Source organism: Ananas comosus, linkage group 22 (genome assembly GCF_001540865.1).
Source record: "Ananas comosus cultivar F153 linkage group 22, ASM154086v1, whole genome shotgun sequence".
NCBI classification, from domain to species: Eukaryota; Viridiplantae; Streptophyta; class Magnoliopsida; order Poales; family Bromeliaceae; genus Ananas; species Ananas comosus.
In genome coordinates, this window is record NC_033642.1 from 1,881,149 (window position 1) to 1,905,011 (window position 23,863).

Consider the following 23,863-nt stretch of genomic DNA (forward strand, 5'->3'; position numbering starts at 1 on the left):
TGGTATAGTGCCTTCTTCTTCTTCTTCTTATTCTTTTTTGTCTTAGTGTTATTTGATTTTATGCCGTGAGTAATTTATTTAGTATTAATATTTTATTTTTTAAGAGGCTTTTTTCTGAACTATTTTGGATTCAATTCGTACCCTTTTTTACCTTTTTTTTTGGCATATTTCTTTTGTTTTCGGTTAGATTTGCTTTTGTGGAGTAAACTATATGGATAAGTCTCTACATTATTTGGATATTACAATAAATATGTCATTACCAACAAGATCAACTGCTTTCTGATAAAGTTTTAGAAACTTCATCGAAATCTAAAAATTTACTAACATATCCAAAAATTTGAAAAAATAATTTTCAAAATGTAGTTATATATTGATGTTTCTTCTTTACATTTTTATTTGTTTATTTAATTCACAAATTTTAATATGATAATTTCGTCTTTATTTTTTTATGTAATTCATAAATTTTTATTATGATAATTTCTATCCGCTGCATCGCGCGGATCTGTACACTAGTTTTATTTAATTTCGTGAAAAAAAAATTACAGCCCGAATATTGATGGACACGTGGGACCATTGCGGTCCAATCGTATGTTAGCCCGTCGTAGCCGTCGGCTCCTGTCCCCAAACCGCCAGACACCATCATCGAGAGGCGCGCGCGCGTCGAACACTTCGCGCGCTCCAAACCAAAGCCCCTCTTAGTATGAGCACAATCCCCTTCTCCTCCTCCTCCTCCTCCTCTTCGCTCTTCCCCTCCTCACCATGCTCCCCCTCAAAACCCTAACCCCCCTCTCCTTCTCCCTCCCTCTCTCCTCCTCCTCCTCCTCCCATCGCATCATCTCGCCATTGTCGTTGTCGTCGCCGTCCTCTTCTCGCCCCGGATGCTCCCTCGGATCCCAGAAACTAGCCGCCGACGCCGTCCGATTCGAATCGGCTTCGGGATCGGCTGAATCGGCGTCCGGGAACAGCGGGGGCCCGGGGGATTCGAAGCATTTGGATGGGAGGGAGGGGAGCGGGGAGAGGAAGACGACGACGATCTCCGGGATCCACGTGCCGCGGCAGAAGTACATATCGGTCCCGAAGGCGGAGCTCCTTGAGGCGGTCCTTGCGATGTTCGAGGCCGAGGAGGATGCCGCGGAGTTCGCGCGCTTCGCCAAGTGAGTCAGATTCTGAAAACAATAAGGGCTTGATTACTCTTCACCACTGTTTGAATGCATTAAACATCTTATTTGCATATTCGGCATATATTTTGGATTTTGCCGAAAAAATGCATGAATATCTTGTTTAGTATATTCTCTGGATGTACTTAAGAAATTTGGACATTTTGATAGATAAGGAGTGTTATCAAATTAATGAAACGATATTCAGTAAGATAAATTACCTCACAGGTGAAGTATGCTATGCTGCCAAATTATGAATAGCAAGACTTTCTAAGAAGTAAAAAAAATCTAACTTCCTCCTTACAATCATACTAAATTTTTATACCGAATAAGTTATCCTTGGATAACTTATTCGGACATCCAAACAGCGCCATAGTATTTGGTAGATGAGTAACGTGATGAAATATATTGAATGGATAAGATATTTGGCCTTCAAGTCATTTTTTCAGGAATAAGATAAATCAGCTCGTAGATGAGAGACACTATCCTACCAAATCATAGATGCCAAGACCTTTTAAAAAGCATAATCAAACTCCTAACTGTTGGGACTTAGGATCGTCCTGCATGTGCTATCAACAAAAATATACGAACAAAAAAATAGCAAAAATTAATAGAAAAGAAATACACAAAAAAGGGACAACGATTTATGTGGTTCGGCAAGTTGCCTATGTCCACAGGGAGAGCAAGAGAGATGTATCTTTTATATGAAGAAAACCAAAATACAAGTCCGCATGTTTCTCTCAATCTAAATACAAGAGTCTTATGATTATTACCACCTTTCCCTTGTTACAAGAAAAATTCCTGCCTTAATTTCAAATAAATTTTTCTTAAAAGTAGAGAAACTCAACAAGCTACTAATTAAGTTCCCAAGCTTCACGTCACACCTCACTTAATTCACTCGTTACTTGTTGTTTGTGCTTGTTACATTATCTGTGGAGTTAGAAGCTTTTTATAGGCATGCATGCAGATGCACAATTGAAGTTGGCAACTTCAATTGTCAACTTTTTTTAATTAGCCTATGTATAGGCTTTTGACAAACATGGCATGCATGTGTTTCAAGCATATGCATGAAACACAAGCACACTTTATTGTTGTTGTATTCACACTCGAAATACTTTGGTAGACCCAGTGCGCCATGAACCAACTTGCATATTCATGTCTCTTTTGCATATTAGTCCAAAAACCTTGTGGGCCAAACAAATATCTTTATGCCCTATACAAAAGAAGACATATAACCAACAATCTCCACCTTTGCTTCTTTTGTTATTCATTCAATCTCTCTCATTTTAATGCCCTTTCTCCCTAGAGCTTCCAGTCATCAGTAATCCTGCAAATTTGCCAAGTTTAGGTAGTGCCTAAACTTTTCAGCTGTTACCGGCTTTGTCATGATGTTAGCTATGTTGTCCTTTGTAGAAACCTTTACAAGTTGAACTTCTCCATCATCTTCATTTGTGAACTCTCTTAATTTGTGATATCTTATGTCTATATGCTTTCTCTCCTTGCATGGTACACCTGATTTTTAGTAAGACAAATAGCACTTTGACTATCACAAAATATTTTTATCTTATCCTGTATGATTCCGAATCCACCTACCAAGCCTTTGAGCCAGACTGCTTTCTTGACTGCTTCAATTGTTGCCATATATTCCGTCTCTGTAGTAGACAACGCTACAGTGCGTTGCAACGTGGGCTTCAAACTAACAGGTCCGCCACTCAGCAAAAAAGCGTAACCTGTAATGGATCTCTTCCTGTCTAAATCTCCAGCATAGTCGGAATCCATATACCCTCTTACTTCAGCAATTCCAGATTCTCTAGTGTAGAGAATTCCTACATCAGCTATGCCTTTTAAATACTGCAAGATCTATTTCACTGCCTCCCAGTGCTGCTTTCCTAGATTCGACATATATCGACTAACAACACTAACTGTATGTGAAATGTCAAGTCTAGTACAAATCATAGCATACATTAAACAACCAACTGCACTAACATCTGGTATCTTTGCCATATAGTTTACCTCTTGCTCAATTTTCGGGCACATCTCCTTGGATAGCTTGAAGTGTTGGGCTAACGGAGTCTTGACTGCTTTTGCATATGAATTATTGCATTGCTTTACAATTTTCTTTATATATGTCTTTTGAGATAGCCAGAGCTTCCCTTGTTAGCGGTCTTTTCTGATCTCCATACCTAGAATTTTCTTGGCACTTCTTAGGTCTTCATGTCAAATTCTTGGCTCAATAGATCCTTTAACTTTTGCACTTCTGTTGGATCTTTTGCTGCAATTAACATATCATCTACATAAATTATTAGCAGAATAAAAGAACTATTATTAGGTTTACAATAATACACACAACTATCATACAAACTCCTACTATATCCATGTTTGATCATAAACCCATCAAATCTTTTATACGACTGTTTTGGTGCCTGTTTCAGTCCATACAGAGACCTTTTTAACTTGCATACGAGCTTCTCTTTTCAAGACTGAAGGAAGTCCTGTGGTTGTTCCATATATATTTCTTCTTCGAGATCCCTATGAAGAAATGCAGTTCTTACATCGAGCTGCTGTAGCTCCAAGTCAAACATGGCCACCATAGCTAGAAGTATTCTGATAGACATGTGCTTTACAATAGGTGAGAAGATTTCATTGAAATCAACTCCTTGTTTTCGCACATAGCCCTTGGCCGCCAAACGGGCCTTAAACTTATTGGTTCACTATCTGCCCTTTGCTTTCTCTTGTAGACCTACTTACATCCGATGGCTCTCTTTTCCTTAGCCAATGGAACCAGATTCCATGACTGATTCTTGCGCAGAGACTCCATCTCTTCAGTCATAGCAGCCATCCAATTGTCACTCTCCTTATCCTGCATCGCCCCCTCAAAGGAAGAAGGATCATATGAAATAATTAATAAAGCATAAGTTGCAAAATCATCCAAACTATACCTTAATGGTGGACAGATTTGTCTTCTTTCCCTTTCTTTGGCGATAGAGTAGGGCTCTTCTAAAGTGCTCTCATTTGGATCAACTGATGTCTCATGATCTTCTTAATGGTGTGGCTGCTCCACCTGATCATGTATACTCTCCTGCCGCTGCACCTGAATGTCTGTAGTCTTTGCACGCTCCTCATATTGAGCCTACTGCTGGATCTTTTGCAGCATTAATTTTTCGTCAAAAACTACATCCCTGCTAATCACTTTCTTCTTGGCAACGGGGTCCCACAGCTTGTATTCTTTCACCCCCTTCTCAAATCCAAGAAATATGCAGGGTTTTGACTTCAAATCTAACTTCGTGCGCTGATTTTTCTGAACATGAACATAAGCAGGACAACCAAAGACACGTAACAAGGAATAATCTGCAAGTTTATCTGACCATGATTCCTCTAGTATTTTGAGTTCGTTGTGGAAGGAGATCTATTAATAATGTAGCACGCCATATCCACTGCTTTGGCTCAGAACTTTTTTGGCAAACCTGCACATATCCTCATTGATAGGGCCTTTTCTAACAGTATCCTGTTCATTCTTTCTGCTATTCCATTCTGCTGTGGAGTTCCAGGAACTGTTAGATGGCGTGTAATACCTTCTTCCTTACAGAAACTAATAAACTCCTTAGAAGTGAACTCTCCACCATTATCCGTTCTTAGATACTTGATCTGCTTGCCTATCTGTTTCTCCATCTTTTTCTTCCAATGTCTGAGCTTTAAGAAGGCTTCAGGCTTTTCTTTCATGAAAAAGACCCAAACTTTACGAGAGCAATCATCAATAAATGCTACAAAATACCGTGCACCTCCTTTTGAAGTCACTGGAGCAGGCCGCCACATGTCTGAATGGATGTATTCAAGTATGTCTTTACTTCTATGATTGGAGGACCTGAAACTCACCCTTTTTTGTTTTTCAAATACACAGTATTTACATAAATTGAGTTTGCAGTTTTTCATACCTTTGAATACTCCTCTTTTATGCAACTCCAACATCCCTTTCTCACTCATGTGGGCTAGTCTCATGTGCCAGAGTTCTGCATTATCGGCATCATGATCATCCGAGGATGTCACTGCAACACCTCCAATCACCGACTCGCTGATCAACCTGTATAGGTTTCTTTCTTTTCTCATTTCATGACAGTCATGGCACCTCTTTTTATCTTGATGACTCCATTTGCAATAGTAATACTGCAACCAATAGAGTCAAGAGCTATAAGTGATATTAGATTCAACCTGAGACCTGGAATATGTCTCACATCTATCAAAGTTCTTACCATGTTATCGTACATCTTTATTTTTATAGTTCCTACACAAACAACTTTACAAGTAGTGTGATTACCCATTATAACACTTCCGCTTTCACAAGATTTATAGAAATCAAATAAAGATTTATTTGGTGTCATATGATAAGAACAACCCGAATTTAATATCCAGTTAGCGAGAGATTCAATACCTGAAGAAACCATCAAAACATCATGATTTTGATCGGGGTCATTGGCTACGCTTACTGTACCTATAGAGGAATTCTTCTTTTGCAGCCATGCCTTTCTCCTCTCACAGTCTTGCTTCATGTGGCCATCTTTTTTGCAAAAAGAACACTTTACCTTTTTTGACCTTGACTTAGAACGAGATCTTCCTTTATCCGAATCACGTTCCTTATGTCGTCCCTTTCCTGCATCTTTAACAGCTAAACCTTCACTCGGCTCCTCCGAATTGGATTGCTTCCCGATCTCTTCTAATAGAAGGGCTAAAGTAACGTCTTCCATTGAAAGAGTTTGCTTTCCATAAAGAATAGTGCAAAAGAGGCATGAATATGCAAGTTGGTTCATGGCACATTGGGTCTACCAAAGTATTTCAAGTGTGAATACAATGATAGTGAAGTGTGCTTGTGTTTCATGTATATGCACGAAACACATGCATGCCATGTTTGTCAAAAGCCTATACATAGGCTAATTAAAGAAAGTTGACAATTGAAGTTGCCAACTTCAATTGTGCATTTGCATGCATGCCTATAAATGGGTTCCAACTCCACAGATAATGTAACAAGCACAAGTAATAAGCAACGAGTGAATTAAGTGAGGTGTGAGGTGAAGCCTGGGAACTTAATTAGTAGCTTGTTGAGTTTCTCTCTACTTTTAAGAAAAATTCATTCGAGATTAAGGCAGGAATTTTTTCTTGTAACAAAGGAAGGGTGGTAGTAATTATAAGGCTCTTGTATTTAGATTGAGAGAAACATAAAGGTGTGGGCTTGTATTTTGGTTTTCTTCATATAAAGCATACATCTCTCTTGCTATCCCCGTGGACGTAGGCAACTTGCCAAACCACGTAAATCGCTGTCCTTTTTTCCTGTGTATTTCCTTTCTATTATTTTCGCTATTTCTTTCTACGTGTATTTTTGTTGATAGCACAAGCAAGACGATTCTAAGTCCCAACAATTGGTATCAGAGCGACGGGTCGGTGCTACAACAAAAATGCCGAATGTCTTGATGTCCAAGTTCGAGGTGGAGAAATTTGATAGAAAAGAAATTTTGGTCTTTGGCAAAGAAGAGTGAGGGCCATCTTAGTAGAACAAGGTCTTCATAAGGCGTTGCTGGGAGAGTCTAAAAAATTAGCAACAATGAGCGATGAAGACTGGAAAGAGCTTGATCTGAAGGCACTTAATACCAACATATTGTGCTTGACAAATGAGGTGATGTATAATGTCATGAACGAAGAAACAACTATTGGCATGTGGACCAAATTAAAGAAGCTATATATGACAAAGAGCCTCTCTAATGTGTTGTACCTAAAGCAAAAATTATATGGGCTATGCATGAAGAAAGGTACGGCAGTTGCTGAACACTTAAATATTTTTAATAAAATTATTAGTGATCTGCTTAGTGTAGATATGAAGCTTGACGAGGACGATAAGGTGTTGATCTTCCTCGCATCGCTTCCTCCTTCCTATAATTATCTGGTTATTAGTCCAAAAATCTTTTGGGCCAAACAAATATCTTTACGCCCTATACAAAAGAAGACATATAACCAACACTAACTTCCAATCACATAAGAAAATCTTCGTACGGATTAAGTTATCATTGGATATCTTTTTCCGATGTCCAAACGGGGCCCTTGGAGTTTTTTAAAATTGTAATTCAGATTCTAGTAAAATTAATGCTATACTAAATGTTGGATTTTTTTTTTTTGAGAGATAGGTAGCACGCTACCTGCTTCGTTTATTTCATTTAGAAATAAACTTAGCTAAATGTTGGATTTTCTTCTTTAATAAATTAGCTTTACTGATTTTAATGTCTTCTCTTTGTCGTATTCCTATCTTATTACGTCCTATCAATTCCTTTGCATTATTTCTAACAAATCAGTCATTCTACTTGACACTTTTCAATTTTCGGGGACGTTGCTAACATGGAGCTTTTCTTCTCACGATATAGGTTCTTAGACTTGATACTTCACGCTGAACATAAAGAATTACTTGAAGAAATGCGAACCTATTATTTGTCTACACATCAAGAAGACAAGGAAACTATTAGTTGTCCTTCAATTCCTATGAATGAAGCTGTATTGAATGGACAGCATATAACCTTAGATGGTTTAAATGGCTCTGAAAATAGTCTAAAAGAAAGTTTAAATATGGAAGATGAGTGGACACCGCACTTTCCGGATAGCTGGGATCTAAGAAGTCTATTTAAATCATCTCCTTGGACAGCTTCTAGCAGTACTGCGTCCGAATCGAGGTACTTCTAAATGTTGTTCTAGAATCTAGATTCCTGTACATGCTGTATCAGATAATATAGCTGCTGCAGACACTCAACTGCTAAGTCTCCGTTTGGGCTGGCTGGAGTTTTTTCTAGAGTTTTATTTTGTAAAGCTTTTTGTTAAGGAATTAGCAGCTTTCTTGTCACATGCTCCGCAATAGCTTTGAGCTGGAGGAGAAATGGAAGCTTCGAATTGGAGCTTCTATTTTTAAGGTGTAATCCTGCCACAGAAAAGGTTGCTGACATTGACAAAATGAGATTGCAATTTCTGATATTCTTGTCCTGTTTCTCTTCTCATCTTTTTTCTTGAATTGGCTTTCTACAAAATGAGATTGCAATTACATTCTTCGCTGAGAGTGACAAATTACGATAATATGCAGAGTTGCTTTTGCAACTCATTTTCAGCATTCGTTCATGAAACTTCTACGTGACGCTCAATTTCAAGAGCTATCTGCGCAAGAATTGTTGTTGACATATGCCTTGAATACTGATTATCTCTTGACACTGCCAATATACGTTGACTGGAAAAAGGCATCTGAGTCGAATGTCATAATATTCAGGTAAAATACTTCAGCTTGTGTCTTGATTACTTCAGTTACACAGCAAAATTTTTGAGTAGTTAAGTTTTTAACTATTCAAACAAAGTCTCTTTCTGTTCTCTGGCTAAACTTTGTATCTATGTAGGCGTGGGTATGCTACCGAGAGGCAGAAGGGCTTACTTCTAGTTGAAAAACTTGATTACCTACAGTCGAAGCTCTTGCAAAAAGTTTTCTTCAGCCTGTCTACACCCTTAAAGAACATCAGTAAATGGCTTAGTGAGGTCAGTCGAAGCCTTCTCTTGGACAATATTATTCATGCATAGTATATCTGACTTATCATGTTTTTTCAATCATTTTTCAATAGTCCGAGTTTGCCTTTTACTTTTTCTGCATATGTCTTTCATTTTCAGCTAATAAGACGTAATTATTTTAGCTTACGGCAGGCACTGAAAAGTTTGAGTGGGATGGAAGATTTGCAAATTTGGAATGAGAAAGTGAAGCAGTGGCTTAAAGAGCAGTATTCTCCGGAGAATTATCTTTCTTTTGAAGAAAGTTCCTCTGACAACAAAGTGGGATCTGATACAAATACGGATCTTCCTATTTGGATTGCCGCGCAAAGGGCAGTCCCTCGTTATAGAGGACTGCTGTCACCTGTTGGCCCCCGTGGCCGGCTTATCAGGAAGTTGCTTACATGGACTGGATTAATTCCTTCGCTACCAGAAGCATCAAATTATTGTGATATTGATATGAAGTATTCAGAAAATTATTTGAGGTTAGTGCTGACAGAATAATATTCCTTGTCAACTGTGTGTCTTACTGTTTTATTTTCCCGTGTTAATTCTGGAAGAATGTGAATTTTGGAAGAGAAAGAAGAATGGACTTTCTAAAGACAACAAGATGATAGATTTGTATCTTACAGTGATATTCCTGGCTAATTCTTCAATGGCACTTCTGTGAAACACGAAGTGCATGTTCTGGGTCCTTGGTTTGTTGTTTCTTGGAGTGAGAACCTATCAGTTTGTTGAGAAAGAGATGCATGGAACAAGTATCTATTGTGTATCCATGTTACGTCTGTTACACTGAAAACTCATATGGATGCTGCTACATACTGAATTATCCATGCTTCATGTTTGGAAAGAAACCACTATTGAGGATTGAGGAGATTGGAACTACCTTTTAGGTAATGTGGTGAAGTTGCCTTGCTAAAATTGATTTGACTTTAATAGGCAATGACTATAAAAAAATTAGTGTCCTTGTGTTCTGGTATGAGGAAATGTCTGTTAGTTTTTATTTTTTAAGCCAGAACAAATTTGGTGCGCCTTATCTGTCTATCTGGGTTAAATATGAATTTCTTAGAATGTGTTTATTTTTAAAATTTAGCCTGGTTCATTTGACTGATCATTGCAGTTTTTTCCACCTGTATGCAACTGACTGTAGTGTGAGCTTATAATTTTTTCATTTTTCTTACTGTTTTAAAAATTAGTGTCTTGCTTTGAAAATGTTCCAGATGCTTGTAATGGCTAATGGTACATCCTTAGCAATATGTCAATTCCAACCGGTCTCTCTTTTTAGTTTCAGGCTCAATTTGCCAGTGTTGATTCTATCTACAAGAAAATTGCTTTCTAAAGTGCTTTTAGATTATTTTTCCAATGCTTGAAACTTCGTACATGTACTTGATTCAGTTTTTACTTGACAAGTAAACTTTTTGATAGATATGAGTATCCTCCTCAGGCCTAATTTCTTACCAAGAATAACTCTTACAAATATATGGGAACCTGCATCAAGAGAATCTTGTGGCGGCAATGTTTGGGAGACACTAAAAGCTTCTATTGCCATTTTATTTCGGCGATCAACCCTTCAGGTATAATTGTTAGATTTTTTTTTTTCCTTCACAAGTAGTCATTGGTGTGAAATATCCAAAGGAGGAGTAATCATGCTATAGTAGTACTTTTGAATGGTAATCGTCCTTTAGGTAATTTCAAATATGTAGTTGTGCATATATTCACAAAGATAATAAATTTTACTCAAGTTTTTTTAGAATGCTTTCTTGAGTACCCTTGTTATGGATTGCAGTAGATTATTCAAAAAACCTTCTGAAATGGAAATGATTGGTGTTTTCCTTCAAATTTGAATAAATAGGTAGCGTTGTAAGTTGTTTAAAACCAGTAGCTTCTCTAGACATATGGTTGAGAACTTGGCCTTTTTATAGAATGAATCATTCCTTGTTCAGTCATTAATAGGATGCAAGGCTCCATTTTATTTTCCTTCCGTAGAATATGGAGTTCCTATATAAGATATTGTATCATGGCTCATTGTGCTTGTTTGATAGTTATTTGTTCTGCTTCTTGTTCTGTGTCAGGAACCAGCTTTCCAAGAACTGATTCTGCTTTATACTGATGAATCAACTCAAAGTAGAGCTAGAGATGAAAAAGATATGCTTCCATTGCAGTTAAAGATATACGAGAAAATACCAATTCCAGACCTTCCAGTAATTTTATGAGACCTTAGACTAAAGTATTCTTATGATTAATCTTGATTTGGTTTCCGTTACTATAAATGAACATAAGAAGTAATTAAACTTCTCTTTTGCAGGTTGTTTTTCCTCATAAGAAGCTGTCCTTTCGAATCCTTGATACAGTATCTCTTTTGAGCAACCTATATCTTTTTTCTGGTTTTACTCTTTAATTGCATCAAAAGTTTCTTCTTAGATGAATTGATATGAACTTACATTTGTATCTTGATTGAAGAAGAAAGTATGTTTTCTTGTCATCCAATGTGATGACTATTGCTAAAAAAGTTTTTAAAAAATTAACTATAGATTTATCTGGTCAGAGTTGCTTGATATGACCCAAAAGCATGTATTGGAAAATGAGTCGGGTTTGTGTGCTTTTAGAAGCATGGTGGCGCCTCCGTGCTATCGAGTTGTTTTCGATGATAGAACTTCCAAATCGACGATCGGCTCCATTAGTCTTGATTTAGAACATTGAAAGTATCTAGAAAATAAATTTCGTGATTTTTAGGTATCATTTACGTACTGATCGAAAGGTTTCAAAATCAACGGCTAAAAATAAAACTCTCACAAAAAGTGATTGTATACGACACAACAATTTTAGATCAAAGAAATTGATCTTATTTTTTATAGTATAAAGAATTTTCTATCAAAATTTTTTGTGATTTAGATATTTCTACACCGTTAAACTTGGTAACAGCTCACCTTGACCGTTAAAATTGTTGATTTTGAATCCCTTCGATCACTATATAAAATTATAAATGATATCGAAAAATCACAAAATTTATTTTCTAGGTGCTTCAAATACTCTATATTAAGTTTAACGGAGTCGATCATCGATTCGGAAATCCTCTCATCGAAAATTATTTGATAGCACGGACATCTCCATGCTTCCAAAAGCACTCCAGCTAGCTTTTGGAAAATTGTCATTTTTAGGATCTAAGTAGATTTATAACCATTACCTTGAACTTATTTGATAATCATTACTCATATAGACTTGATCCACAAATTTGATAAGATTTATGACAATTACCTTGTGCTTAATGAATGATGTTTACTTTTTTAGAATCTGAGTAGATGTATAACTATCACCCTAGACTTATTTAATAATTAATTGCCACCGGCACGGCCCATGCCGTTGTGCCACCGGCACGGCATGGCACAGCTGCACGTGCCGTGCTAGCGTCTGCATGGCCTTGTGTCAATGGTACGTTGGCAAGATTTGGCACAGGTTTTCTTGATTTTTTTTCAAGTAATGTTAACTTTTTAGGATGTTTAAAGATTTGTAATGCGTATAAACTTGATCCAAATTATATCTCTCATCCAGTCCAAGTCGAAATATTCATATACAACTCATGAAAGTATTTAATTGCTAATATAATACTAATAATTAACCACATATAATATTAGAGATAATTCAATATGCTCAAATCATAACTCTAAAATTTAAAATTTTCCATTGCTAGTAGTACATTGATTGTCTAGATGGATTATACTGATATCCCTCAACTATATAAATATTAGGGATAATTGCCTATATACCCCTCATACGTTTGAAAATATCCGATTTACCCCTACTTTTTTTTCTTTCTAAAATACCCCTGTCACGTCCCGGATTACTCGTTTCTCCGGGCACGCCAACAGACCCGCCGTATGCATAGAAATTTTTTCCGTACACGAAGCGAAGCTGTAACTGTACCTGTAATAATACAATACTACAACCAGTAGTATAGAGCTGCTAGGAAAAACGAACATGAGTATATAATAAAAATGGATCAGTATATACACAATATCCTGGTACAAAAACACTCGCTGCAGCGAGGTATAACATCAGTATGTAATGAACCAAAAACTACAACTACCTGTAGCTGGTACTCCACTAGCTCTGGCTCATCTTGTAGGGCTCTAACTCGCGACGCCCTTGCCACGATCAGGATCAGCAGCAGCCGACGACGACGGCTCTGCAAAACGAAAAGGAACAACTGGACGTGAGAACTACTGTAAAAAGTAGTCCTCAGTGGGTGCTGCCCTCAACATCATCGGTCCACCCATTAAGTCTACAGAAGGGAGTTGGGATAGTACATAATGCTGGAACAAAATCTACAGCTAAGAACCATCATACTATCATGCTCTAACACTAACGATCTGTAGAAAATGTCAATCCTGACGCAATCTCACTCGGGACTGTAACCGTACCCGTCCTAGGGACTGAACTCACCCGTCCTGCCTGTCGAAGCTAAAGCTACCTCCACACTAAACAGTCAGTGGATAGCAAGTCCAAACATGACACCTCGACATCAACGCAGAAGCACTAAGCCCGACTCCGGAGTGGCACTCGTGGGCGCTACCCAACCGAGTATGCAAGCATATCTCTGTCGAGTTCAATCAGGCTCTCGCAGACTATAGTCAAGTATACCGGATCCAACTGGTCTAACAACCAACGAGTCACGTGCCCTCGACACAATCTGATGCCAAAACGGCAATCTGAGTCCATCGTCAATTCCGACGGCCCCAACAGTCCGGAACAATCTGAACACTACTGTAAAAATAGGCTTGGCATCCCAGCACGAGTGTAACAGCAATCTACACTACCTGGGGTATCCACCACGCTGATACTGCGGCGATACCAAATAACAACGGCTCCTAAAGCTAAATCTGGTAGTGTAAGCATATGAAGGGTTAGAATCGCGGATTTTCTCCTAAGTCAAATCCAAGTCCGCATGTATAAGTCATCCGCCAATAATACTATGCTCCAAATTCAGTTTAAATGTCAAAGACATGAACAATCCACGAATTCGAGCTATCACACATGAAATGCATAACACAAAATATACATGCCGTTAACCGAGACTTTAGGAGTAGAAATCCGATGATAAACCCACCTCAAAAGCTAATCCAACTCCGGCGCGACGTCGAGAACGGCGGAATCGCACCCTCGCCCGACCTCCTCGCGATGCTATGGCAACAAACATGCGCTCGAACGGCTCCGCGACGCGACGTCGGCGACGAAACACTCCACCCGAGCTCCTCCTTGCTCGGTCGATGCTAGAGAGAGAGAGGGAAGAAGAAACACAGCAACCTTCTCTCTCAGCTCCTCTCAATCCTATATAAGCGGTGGAGGGAAGTGGTGATGTGAACGAGGCACGAAATGACCAAAACACCCTCTCACCTACCCTGGTGTACCGGTACACGAGCAAGTGTACCAGTACGAATGGCAACCCGAGAGCAGCTGCGCAAAATCTGTCGAAGTGTACCGGTACACCCCTGATGTTGTACCGGTACAGAAAGTGTACCGGTACACCTTGATGGTTGTACCGGTACAACAAGTAGAAAATCTGCTGTTTGCAGATTCCAATGCCAAGTCTTGCTCTCGCGTCCCCGCTTAGCCCGTTTTGCGTCTATTTCGCGCCAACGTGACTCGGACTTGTCCCGACACTCTCCAGAGCTGTCGACAAGCCTCTCCTGCTGAACACCAGGGATACCACAACTCCTCATATGTTCCACCGTTATTGTAAAATACCCCTGCAGTTATCTCCTGTTAAGTTAACTTGGGTTAAACGTAAGTTAAATATCTACCACAGTTAAAAAAAATTAAAATGCCAATTTTGCCCTTAAGGGCAAATAAGAAATGTTGGTGACGGTAGAGAGGTGTATTGGAAAATACCAAAACTCAAAATACTTTTTGTGCCCCTGACTTTAAGGGCAAATAAGAAAGTCAGTAATGATGGAAGAGTATATTTGAAAGGGCAAAATAGTAATTTTACAGAGATAACAGAGTTAATTAACAGATTTTAACTCTAGGGGTATATTAGAAATAGGTTGGAACGTAGAAAAGGTATTTTTAATATTAGCCTTCTAAGAGGGGTAAATCAGAAAGTCGGAAACTTTTCAGGGGTATATAAGCAATTGCCCCTAAATATTATTGATACCGATGAAAGCTCATTTGGTGCCGGTACATCTCATAATAATTGTGAACATATTCATTATAGCAAATTGTATCGTGATGTACGTGTATTATCGTGACTGTCACTGGCACGGAAATAGCAGTGACACCTTCAAAGGATCTCTTTTGACACCTTAAAATAGAAAATTGAGTAAATAGATCCGTGCTAAACAATGCTGGTCCGACACGAACGGGCACGAGGCAATACAGGAGTGGCACACTGCGATATGGGGCACTACGGGGCCGGCATGCCACAATATAGAGCGGCATGCCCACAATTTCTAGGTGCCAAGCCGCATGGACTAGTGCTGCGTGCCGGTACGGCACCGACACGGTACGGCACGGGCAGCACGGGCAAACCTTGCTCAAAATTCAAATGATTTGAGCTACTTTATGTAATATGAGTGCTCATCTCATACTTAGTCCACTGTATCTTAAATGGAAGGAATTAAGGACCCAATAACTATAATTGTCACCAAACAAATTGCTAGCCACGTGTTCTTTTTTTTTTTTCTCCTTTCCAAAAGTGTGCCAAAATTGGTTGTTGATCTTGTTGATTTGATTGACCAATCTTTTTTGTGGTTCATGTTGCTTTGATGTTTAATAATTACCAATTCCTAGTCTCTATTGTTTTAAAACATAACTCATAAAACAGTAGTTCATTGGTGTAGCTAGACAACTTCTGAACTGATTTTCCTAACAATATCTTCTTCTAGTGTGTAATTAACAGTTACTATAATCACATGGCAGGTGCGGTTGGATATTGCCACTATAATAGGACTGTTGGCTTACATTGTCAATTACAAATTTGAAAACATAGTCTCGTCTCCGTAAGTATGTAATTTGTACTTCCATTCTGCGTTTACAGTGGAAATCGTAATTTAGCACATTCATGTGAAATTTCTTGCCATTTTCTCATAAATGACAGTTTGTAATAGTATTATTACATCTTTATATATTGAAGAACATCATTATGACTTATATGACAGTCTGCACATGACTACTTTTCTGCCTTTTTAATCAATGAAGGTACTTCTACATCTTTGAGAGAGATTTTAAATTGAACAAATCATTGTGCACCTGTAAGGTTGAAGAGTATGCATCTGTTTGTAGAAAACCATATTCTGCCATTAGCAAATTTCAAGTGAATTTGCAGTGTTCAGTGTAATAGTATATTGACTTAAAATTCGCTGAAAATATTATAATATATTTTTTCCTTATCATTGAATCAATAGAAAAAAATTGTTCCACTAAAACTATTATTATTTCAACACCCTTATTTTTGTCTTCTTATGCTTTTCTCTTTCCCTGTATTAAAAGATATGATGTTTCACATAGTTTTGTTCTGCCTAGCTAGGAGTTTGCTGTAAATATAATTTCTGCAAATCTTAAGGTCGCTTCCGTAAAAAAAGTAAGATGTCAACAACTATGTTAAATATTTTGTAATGGAAGTAGTATGAGGCTATGACCTTTCTAGAGGGCATATGAACTTGAGATGACGTTTAGTACATCCTTCAGGTTTTTTTCGGGTATTTCTGTAGCAGGTGCTAGAAGCTCTCACAGAATGTCTAGTTTTAATTGGTTTTCATTGCCATGTTCTTTATGCATAATAGCTTATGATGCTGTTTATCTATGGGTATGCAGATCGGCTATTCTTCTTGATGTGGTTGCAGTCAGTGCTTTGATAATATATGTTTTTCGTGTAGTGTTGGGCTACAAACAGACTTGGGACAGGTATCAGGTAAGTCTAAATATTTGATTAGCAGTGATTTATGACCTTAGCAATCAATATTGTATCAGTTTTACATTATATAGTGGTTGCACTTTCTGCCAGTACAACTAACTAGTATTAATCATTTTGGCAACCGTAAGGGGGTGTTTGGCCGCGCCTTTATAGAAGCGGGCCGCGCTTACAGCCCATGTGTATTCCTTTGGGGCAAAAGATAAAATCGTGCAATGCATTATAAGGATGCAATAATTGCGGCTTGGGGTGGAAACACACAAATAGCCAGAGCGGTGCTTCTGCGTTAGAAAACAACCTCAAAAATCCTGCACTTCCATTCTTGCCCATATACACAAATTATAGTAATTTGAGATATTATTGCCTACAATTTATATAGTATTTTAATTAATTTGAATCTGGTTTCCGAGTTATGTAAACATTTTTTTTTAATTACATAAACTTTTTTTAAGTCAAGACATTTTTTTTTATTATACAATTTACAATAAAAACTGTTGTGGCTACAATTAATTTATAAAATAGATTTTTATATATCATTTTCTTTTTGTAATTTATTCTTATTTTCTATTTAAAACTTCAAAATTTTATTATATGAAAACTTACAACGGTGGGTATTTTGGTAATTTTAGCTCTATAAGCAGTTTATAGCACTACATCGGAATATTTATCAAACAACTTTCTATACTCTACAACACTTTTATAATTAAATCAATCAAACACTCTACAGTTTTTTCTCCAGTGCAACACTACCCTTACGGTACTTTTTAACAGCACTACACCAAAAAACCTAGCCAAACAAGCCCTAAATCTGTTTAAATTCATAAAGATATTACTTAACTGAGATAGATAATTGCAAAGAGTTTTAATGGAGCTTGTGGGTCAATAATCTAATTTGATGTCATGCATTCTCAATTTGGTGTGTTAAATATGCTTTCAAACAAAATGTGGAAAGACGAGTAAATTAAATATCAAACCATGATCATGAACTATAATTTTCATTGAACATATCAAAACACATAATTTCAAATAACGATTAATTTAATTGTAGTTACTTAGAACTTGCTAGCCTGTAGACTTCCATAGTATAGAAGTTATTTAACTCAAGGATTTAAGTGCCGTGGCACGAAGTCGTGCCGGAAACTTGTCGGCACGGTACGGCACGGTGCGTGCCGAGCCGTGCCGATGCGTGCCGGTCAAAAAAATTTTTGTGTGCCGATACATAATAACATGAAATATTTATGTTCTTTAGCAACAAAATATTCTAACTATTTATTATGTCTTTTTATCACATATTTTGAACTTTATTGAGAAAATTACTTACTAATTTAAAGAATAGAGGGTTTTGAGCTGTGTCATTGGCACGTGGTCTGTATCGTGCTGGTATCTTGTTGGCACGGTACGGCATGGTCGATAAGGTCCATGCCGACGGGCACTTAAAACTTTGATTTAACTGAAGGTTTTCTCAGAAGGCCTCGAACAAGGATTTTAGTGCTGTGGCACAGGATCTTGCCGAGCACTTGCCGACATGGTTTGGCACGGTGCATAACGTGCCATGCCGATGTGTGCCGGTCAAAAAAATACATTTGTGCTGACACACTATGATATGAATTTTTTTTTTTCTTTGGCACAAATATATTATAATTATTATATATTTTTTTAATCAAAACTATTGCACTTTACTAATGTAACTAATTAATTTCAAAGAAAAGAGGAATTGGAGCCATGTCATTGGCACGGTGGGCACAACCTATGTTGGTGGAAACTTAAATCCTTGTAAGTGATGTAGCACGGGGTTGTGCCAACCACTTGCTGGCACTGTACAACACAATGCTTGTGGTGCTATGTTGATATGTGCGTCGTGCCGTACCATGTTGATGTGCGTCGTACACAATAATACTTGTGTTCCAACACACAATGACATGAAATATTTATTTTCTTTGACTTCAATATATCTAATTGCTTATTATATATCTTTATTAATTTTTTTGCATTTTATTGATGCAATTACTTGCTAATTTCAAAGAAAAGAGGGTTTTGAACCGTGTCATCAACATGGGGGTCATATCGTGCCGTTATCTTATCAGCACGGAGCGGCATCGTGGGTACGGCTCATGTTGATAGGCATTTAAATCCTTAGCCCCTAATATATTTGCCCATGCGTCTATGACTATTTTAAGTTACACATGCCTATATATGTACATACGTAGATACCTACACATACACACACGAATGCATTAGTACAATCACACATACAAGAAATGACATATTTTTAGGAATTCTGAAGATCTATTGTTTCTTCTTTTAGACAAACCTATGAAACCGAACAACACCTACGGCTTTGCCCTAGACGTATATATTTAGACATGTAATCATATGGTAGTAAATCAATTACATTTCTTTATTGCAATTTCATGTCTTTGTATTTGCCCAACACTCTTCTGATTGCATGTGTTTTGCCACAGCTTCTGGTCAATAAAACTCTTTATGAGAAAACTTTAGCCAGTGGTTTTGGTTCAGTTTACTTTCTTCTTGATGCTTCTGAGCAGCAACAAGTACGTCTTATATATAAAAGTGTTCCTCCTTCAGTATTTCCAAAGTACTCATCTTGTATTAAATAACTATTTTCATTGTGATACAGTATAAGGAAGCAGTTTTGGTGTACGCACTTTTACTCTGTCCAAAAAAGTATCAGGTACGTCAAATCCTGCTCTATCTTCTACTCTGCCTCAATGCTTGATGTCCTTTTGCTTCATCCCTTTCCTTTTCAACACTTGCTTCCAAACCTTGCCCCACTAGTATCGTCGAATCTTGATTTGCTACTAACTAAAACTCTGCGTATGGTCGAACTTCCCGATCACGGATTCCATGGCCTCCTTTCACAATCTCTCTTAGAGATCTCCAATTAAAGTCTCCAATACCATTAGTTGGAAATTTTCAGCAGAAGCCGTAAATCACTTATTGGCCTTGTTTTCCCCCCCAAAACGCACACAATCCTTGCTAGTTCACAGTAATACCAAAACAAAAGAGGCAGTAAAGGAACAAGGAGAATAACACAGGCAATATGTGTGAGAAAATACCACACTAAGTAAAAGAGGTGTACATCGACTTCTCTAGTTCTTCTTTCCAGAAAATTGCTTCTACCACAAGCCGTACTTTGAAACCCCCCTACGTTGCGGTATTCTTCTCTACATCGCTCTTTCCTCCTGGGAGAACTTCTCTCTTTTGGCTCTCTTTGCACCCAAACGAAACCTATGAGCTATGACCAAGGATTTAAGTGCCGTGGCACGGGGTCGTGTCGGAAACTTGCCGGCACGGTATGGCACAGTGCGTGCCGAGCCGTGCCGATGCGTGCCGGTCAAAAATAATCTTGTGTGCCGACACATAATAGCATGAAATATTTATTTTCTTTAGCAACAAAATATTCTAACTACTTATTATGTCTTTTTATCACATCTTTTGAACTTTATTGAGGAAATTACTTACTAATTTAAAAAATAGAGGGTTTTGAGCTGTGCCATTGGCACGAGGTCTGTATCGTGCCGTTATCTTGTTGGCACGGTACGGTACTGTGGATACGGTGCGTGCCGATAGGCACTTAAAACCTTGGCTATGACAGTCTTAAAAAACACTGCCTTGCAAAACCTAGTTGCAACCCTATTTATGCAGAATCTCTAACTTAAACTGGTTCTGCCACATAATGAATCGCCAAATCCAACAGCATGCATCTTGCCGGCATCTTGTAAACATTAAGGTTCACATACTGGGGATTGTAGTCTTGCTTTAATACATGCATATGTACAGTGTACATGTATACAGTTTATTGCTTCTCATGCAGATATCCTGCCGAAAAACCATAGGGGATGCATGCGAACATTTCATGTACGATAAGTTCAAAGAAAAGGTAGCAATGAAACTTTTCCTTAGTCCCTTACATATAGAGCGAAAAATTGGTTAATCATCGAGTTTTACTTCTCTGTAGATTGAAATGCCTATCAACAAGGCTATGGATACACTGGTGAGATTGGGCTTGGTTATGGAGTTCCCCATGGACGAAGACCTCAACGTTGTAGCTCTCTCGTGTTCCGAGGCATGCGAGATTCTAAGGAAACGTTGGGATAGCTTATTGGAACAAAACTCATGAAAAACTTCTGAATGCAAGTCCGATCTCGTTCTTTGTCAGAATCTGGATTGATGGCGTAAGCTCGCAAGCATGTTGGAGCATTTTTATAGACAAGGTATACTTCTCTTTTTAAGTTTTCGTTATCTCTGTACATTCATACCCTTGTATATACTTGATGATCACACTATTTATTGGAATGTAAAATGTAATTACTCATAGCTATATTTGTAACGACCTGACCCAAAACCAGCAGGTCAAAATGCTCAAGCTCAGTTATTAGTACTAACTCCTGATGTCCTCTGATACCAAATACAATGATCTTGTCCACTAACACCAACAATTTGTCGGACCAAAATCACCATCCCAAAATACTGAAGCCTAATTATTAGTCCTAATATACTAGTCATACTTTTCCACAATAGCTGATGTGAGACTATTAGGGTGATATAATATTTATCTGAATTGGTTGTCAATTCTTTCTCTGATTCTTTTATATAGTAATATGTGTGATGGCATTTTTCGCCACTTATTGTACACAGACTGAGCAAAACCTGAAGTTAGACTTCAACTCTCAAGTTATTTTGAAGAAATTAGGTTCATATCACTTAGAGATTAAAGGATGTAAGACATTCTTGCTATTGCTAGTGGAATTTAGATTTAGGCTGATCCAAATAATCTTGCTTGGATGAGATTGTTGAATTGAAGTTGAAGATTGAGATTGGATGGACTTGTAAATTAAATGAAAGATCTCTTGCTGCTAGAGCAATATGGTCTCCAATCTCTACTGCAGTGGAAGAGCTGTAAAGAGTTTATTGATATAAGTAATTTTAGGACACAATAGGAGAAGTGAAAAATAAAATTGGATAAAAGATTGACATTTTATTTCAGTAATTAGAATTTATATAATTAAACCATGGTTATCTTAAGCTTCGTTTGAGATTATGGAGAGATTCCGTTATATGTGGTGTAAAAGTATGATAAAAAAGAATAACATGTTTGTTTCTGTACATAACTAGACTGTTATACTATCGATAGCACGGGCCTCCGTGCTATCAAGTTGTTTTCGAATGCATATTTCAAATTAACGATCGGCTCCGTTAGACTTGATCTACACTATTGAAAATATTTGAAAACTAAATTTCACAATTTTTCGACATTGTTTGGCTAGTGATCAAAATGTCTCAAAAAAGACAATTTTAATGGTTGATGTGATGCGTTTGTAAATTTAACGATGTAAAACAATCCAAATCTGATAAAATTTTTATAGAAATTTTTTTTGCTATTTAAAGTAAGATTAGTATTTCTGATTTTAAATTCAAGTCTTTTATCATTATTTTTTGTAAAATTTTTATTTTCGGCTGTTCATTTTTAGACTACTAGTTTGATCGGTAAATAATGTCGAAAAATTATAAAATTTAGTTTTTAAATACTTTCAATATTGTAGATCAAGTCTAACGGAGCTGATCGTTAATTTGGAAGCCGCATCATCGAAAACAACTTGATAGTACGGAGGCTTCCGTGCTACCGATAGTATACCAGCCGAACTCTTCTAAATAAATATGTAATGTTATATTTTATATGTTCTCATAAAAAAAACACAGAAGCATTTCTCTGTGTTTTTCTTAAAGCACCATGTCATCAAAAACAAGATAATCACATTTCTTTTTTTCAAATAAAAGTACAATAAAAATATTTTTTTTATAATCATAATAAGATGTAAGGAAAACTTCAAAAACCTCCCCAGTGGTTTCGTAGTTTCTCACTTTGCCCCCCTGTGGTTTAAAATGTATCAAATTGCTCCCCTGTGGTTTCGTTTTTATCTTTTCGGTAGCTTTTTCGTTAATATTTTATTAAATTATATACAAAAAATTTCAGATACCCATCTAGATTTATCAAATATTCATTTTAGTACCCTTTAATTTTAATTTTATCACTGATTTAAAAAAAAAAAATAATGAAATTGATAAGAAGAAGAGAAAAAAGAAACCACATAGGGGCAAATTGATATATTTTAACCATAGAGGGGCAAAGTGAGAAACTACGAAACTACGGGAAGGATTTTTGAAGTTTTCTCTAAGATATATATCTCTAAAAAAATATATATTTGATTGATTTTCGGCGCTACGTCACCAATATTTCCGGACCATTCTAGAATTTTTCCATCCCCCTTGACATCCCCAACCATTCGCCATTTTTTCTAGTGGTTTCCGAGGATTGCGTTGTGGTGCCGCAACGATCTTTACACCTGTCACTCCGCAGCATTCCCACAACATTTACCGCAACAACCCCTCCTTTTTAATCTCTCTCCCCCTCTCTCTCTCTCTCTCTCTCTCTCCCTCTAAATCTCCATTAACCCATTTGGTTTGCTTCTCTTTTTCTTTATCATTCTATTTTGTTTTTAATGCTTTAATTTAATTAATAATTCATATGGTATGTTCGATGCATCATCGTCATGTGAAAGAATGTTTAGATGCTACCGAGCAATGAGGCAGGTTGCCCCTTTGCCGATTAAAAACCCAGGTGGCAATGGCGGTGTTGTGCTGCTCGGAAATTAAATCCTCTGCTTCTGCTTCTAGATAAAGCTGTGAGATTGATTCTCTATGAAGCAGGTTTTCTAGGGCTTTAGCACATGAGATCCATTCCCTTCATTTACTTCTTCTTTTTTTTTTTTTTCTTTCTATTATCCTCTTCTTTTTATTTTTTTTATTTTATTGGGTAAGGGTGTGTTTGATTTTCCGTAAAATACACAAAAAAAAAAAATTACTTTTTGACTTGAAAATTATTTTGTTTTGCCGTAAAAAGTTTTTTTCGGAAAACTATTTTTCTTCTTTTTTTTTTTTTTTTCTTTCTATTAGCCTTTTTTTTGAACTTTTATTTTATTGGGTAAGTGTGTGTTTGGTACGCCGTAAAATGCACCAAAAATGATTTTTCGGTTTGAAAATTATTTTTCATGCGGTTGTTTTGAGGGTTTTTTAGTGTAATAGTCTTTTCCTAAACATTTATTCTAAAAGTAAATTTATTAAATTTTTATTTATAAATATAGTCTTATAAAAGCGGTGAATCNATTTGAAAAAAAATAAAGTATTTTTATTTTTCGCAGATTTTTGACGAAAAATAAAAACTCAAGTC

The 23,863-nt window shown here is 37.1% G+C and overlaps 1 protein-coding gene across 5 annotated transcripts; it reads left to right on the plus strand.

The window, feature by feature from the left end:
- On the plus strand, window positions 646–21,065 carry LOC109727187. Of its 5 annotated transcripts, none has more exons than XM_020257152.1 (14): window positions 650–1,154; window positions 7,559–7,861; window positions 8,263–8,442; window positions 8,567–8,702; window positions 8,865–9,193; window positions 10,153–10,282; window positions 10,781–10,909; window positions 11,014–11,058; window positions 15,624–15,703; window positions 16,518–16,614; window positions 19,077–19,166; window positions 19,253–19,306; window positions 20,450–20,515; window positions 20,594–21,065. In XM_020257152.1, the coding sequence occupies exons 1-14, from the start codon at window positions 760–762 to the stop codon at window positions 20,753–20,755; spliced, it is 2,196 nt and encodes a 731-aa protein (XP_020112741.1). In that variant the 5' UTR covers window positions 650–759; the 3' UTR covers window positions 20,756–21,065. The 5 variants fall into 5 exon arrangements, with proteins under 5 accessions (XP_020112742.1, XP_020112743.1, XP_020112744.1 ...); XM_020257156.1 differs by lacking the exon at window positions 650–1,154 and adding an exon at window positions 6,515–6,952; XM_020257153.1 differs by lacking the exon at window positions 19,077–19,166 and having other exon boundaries at window positions 646–1,154.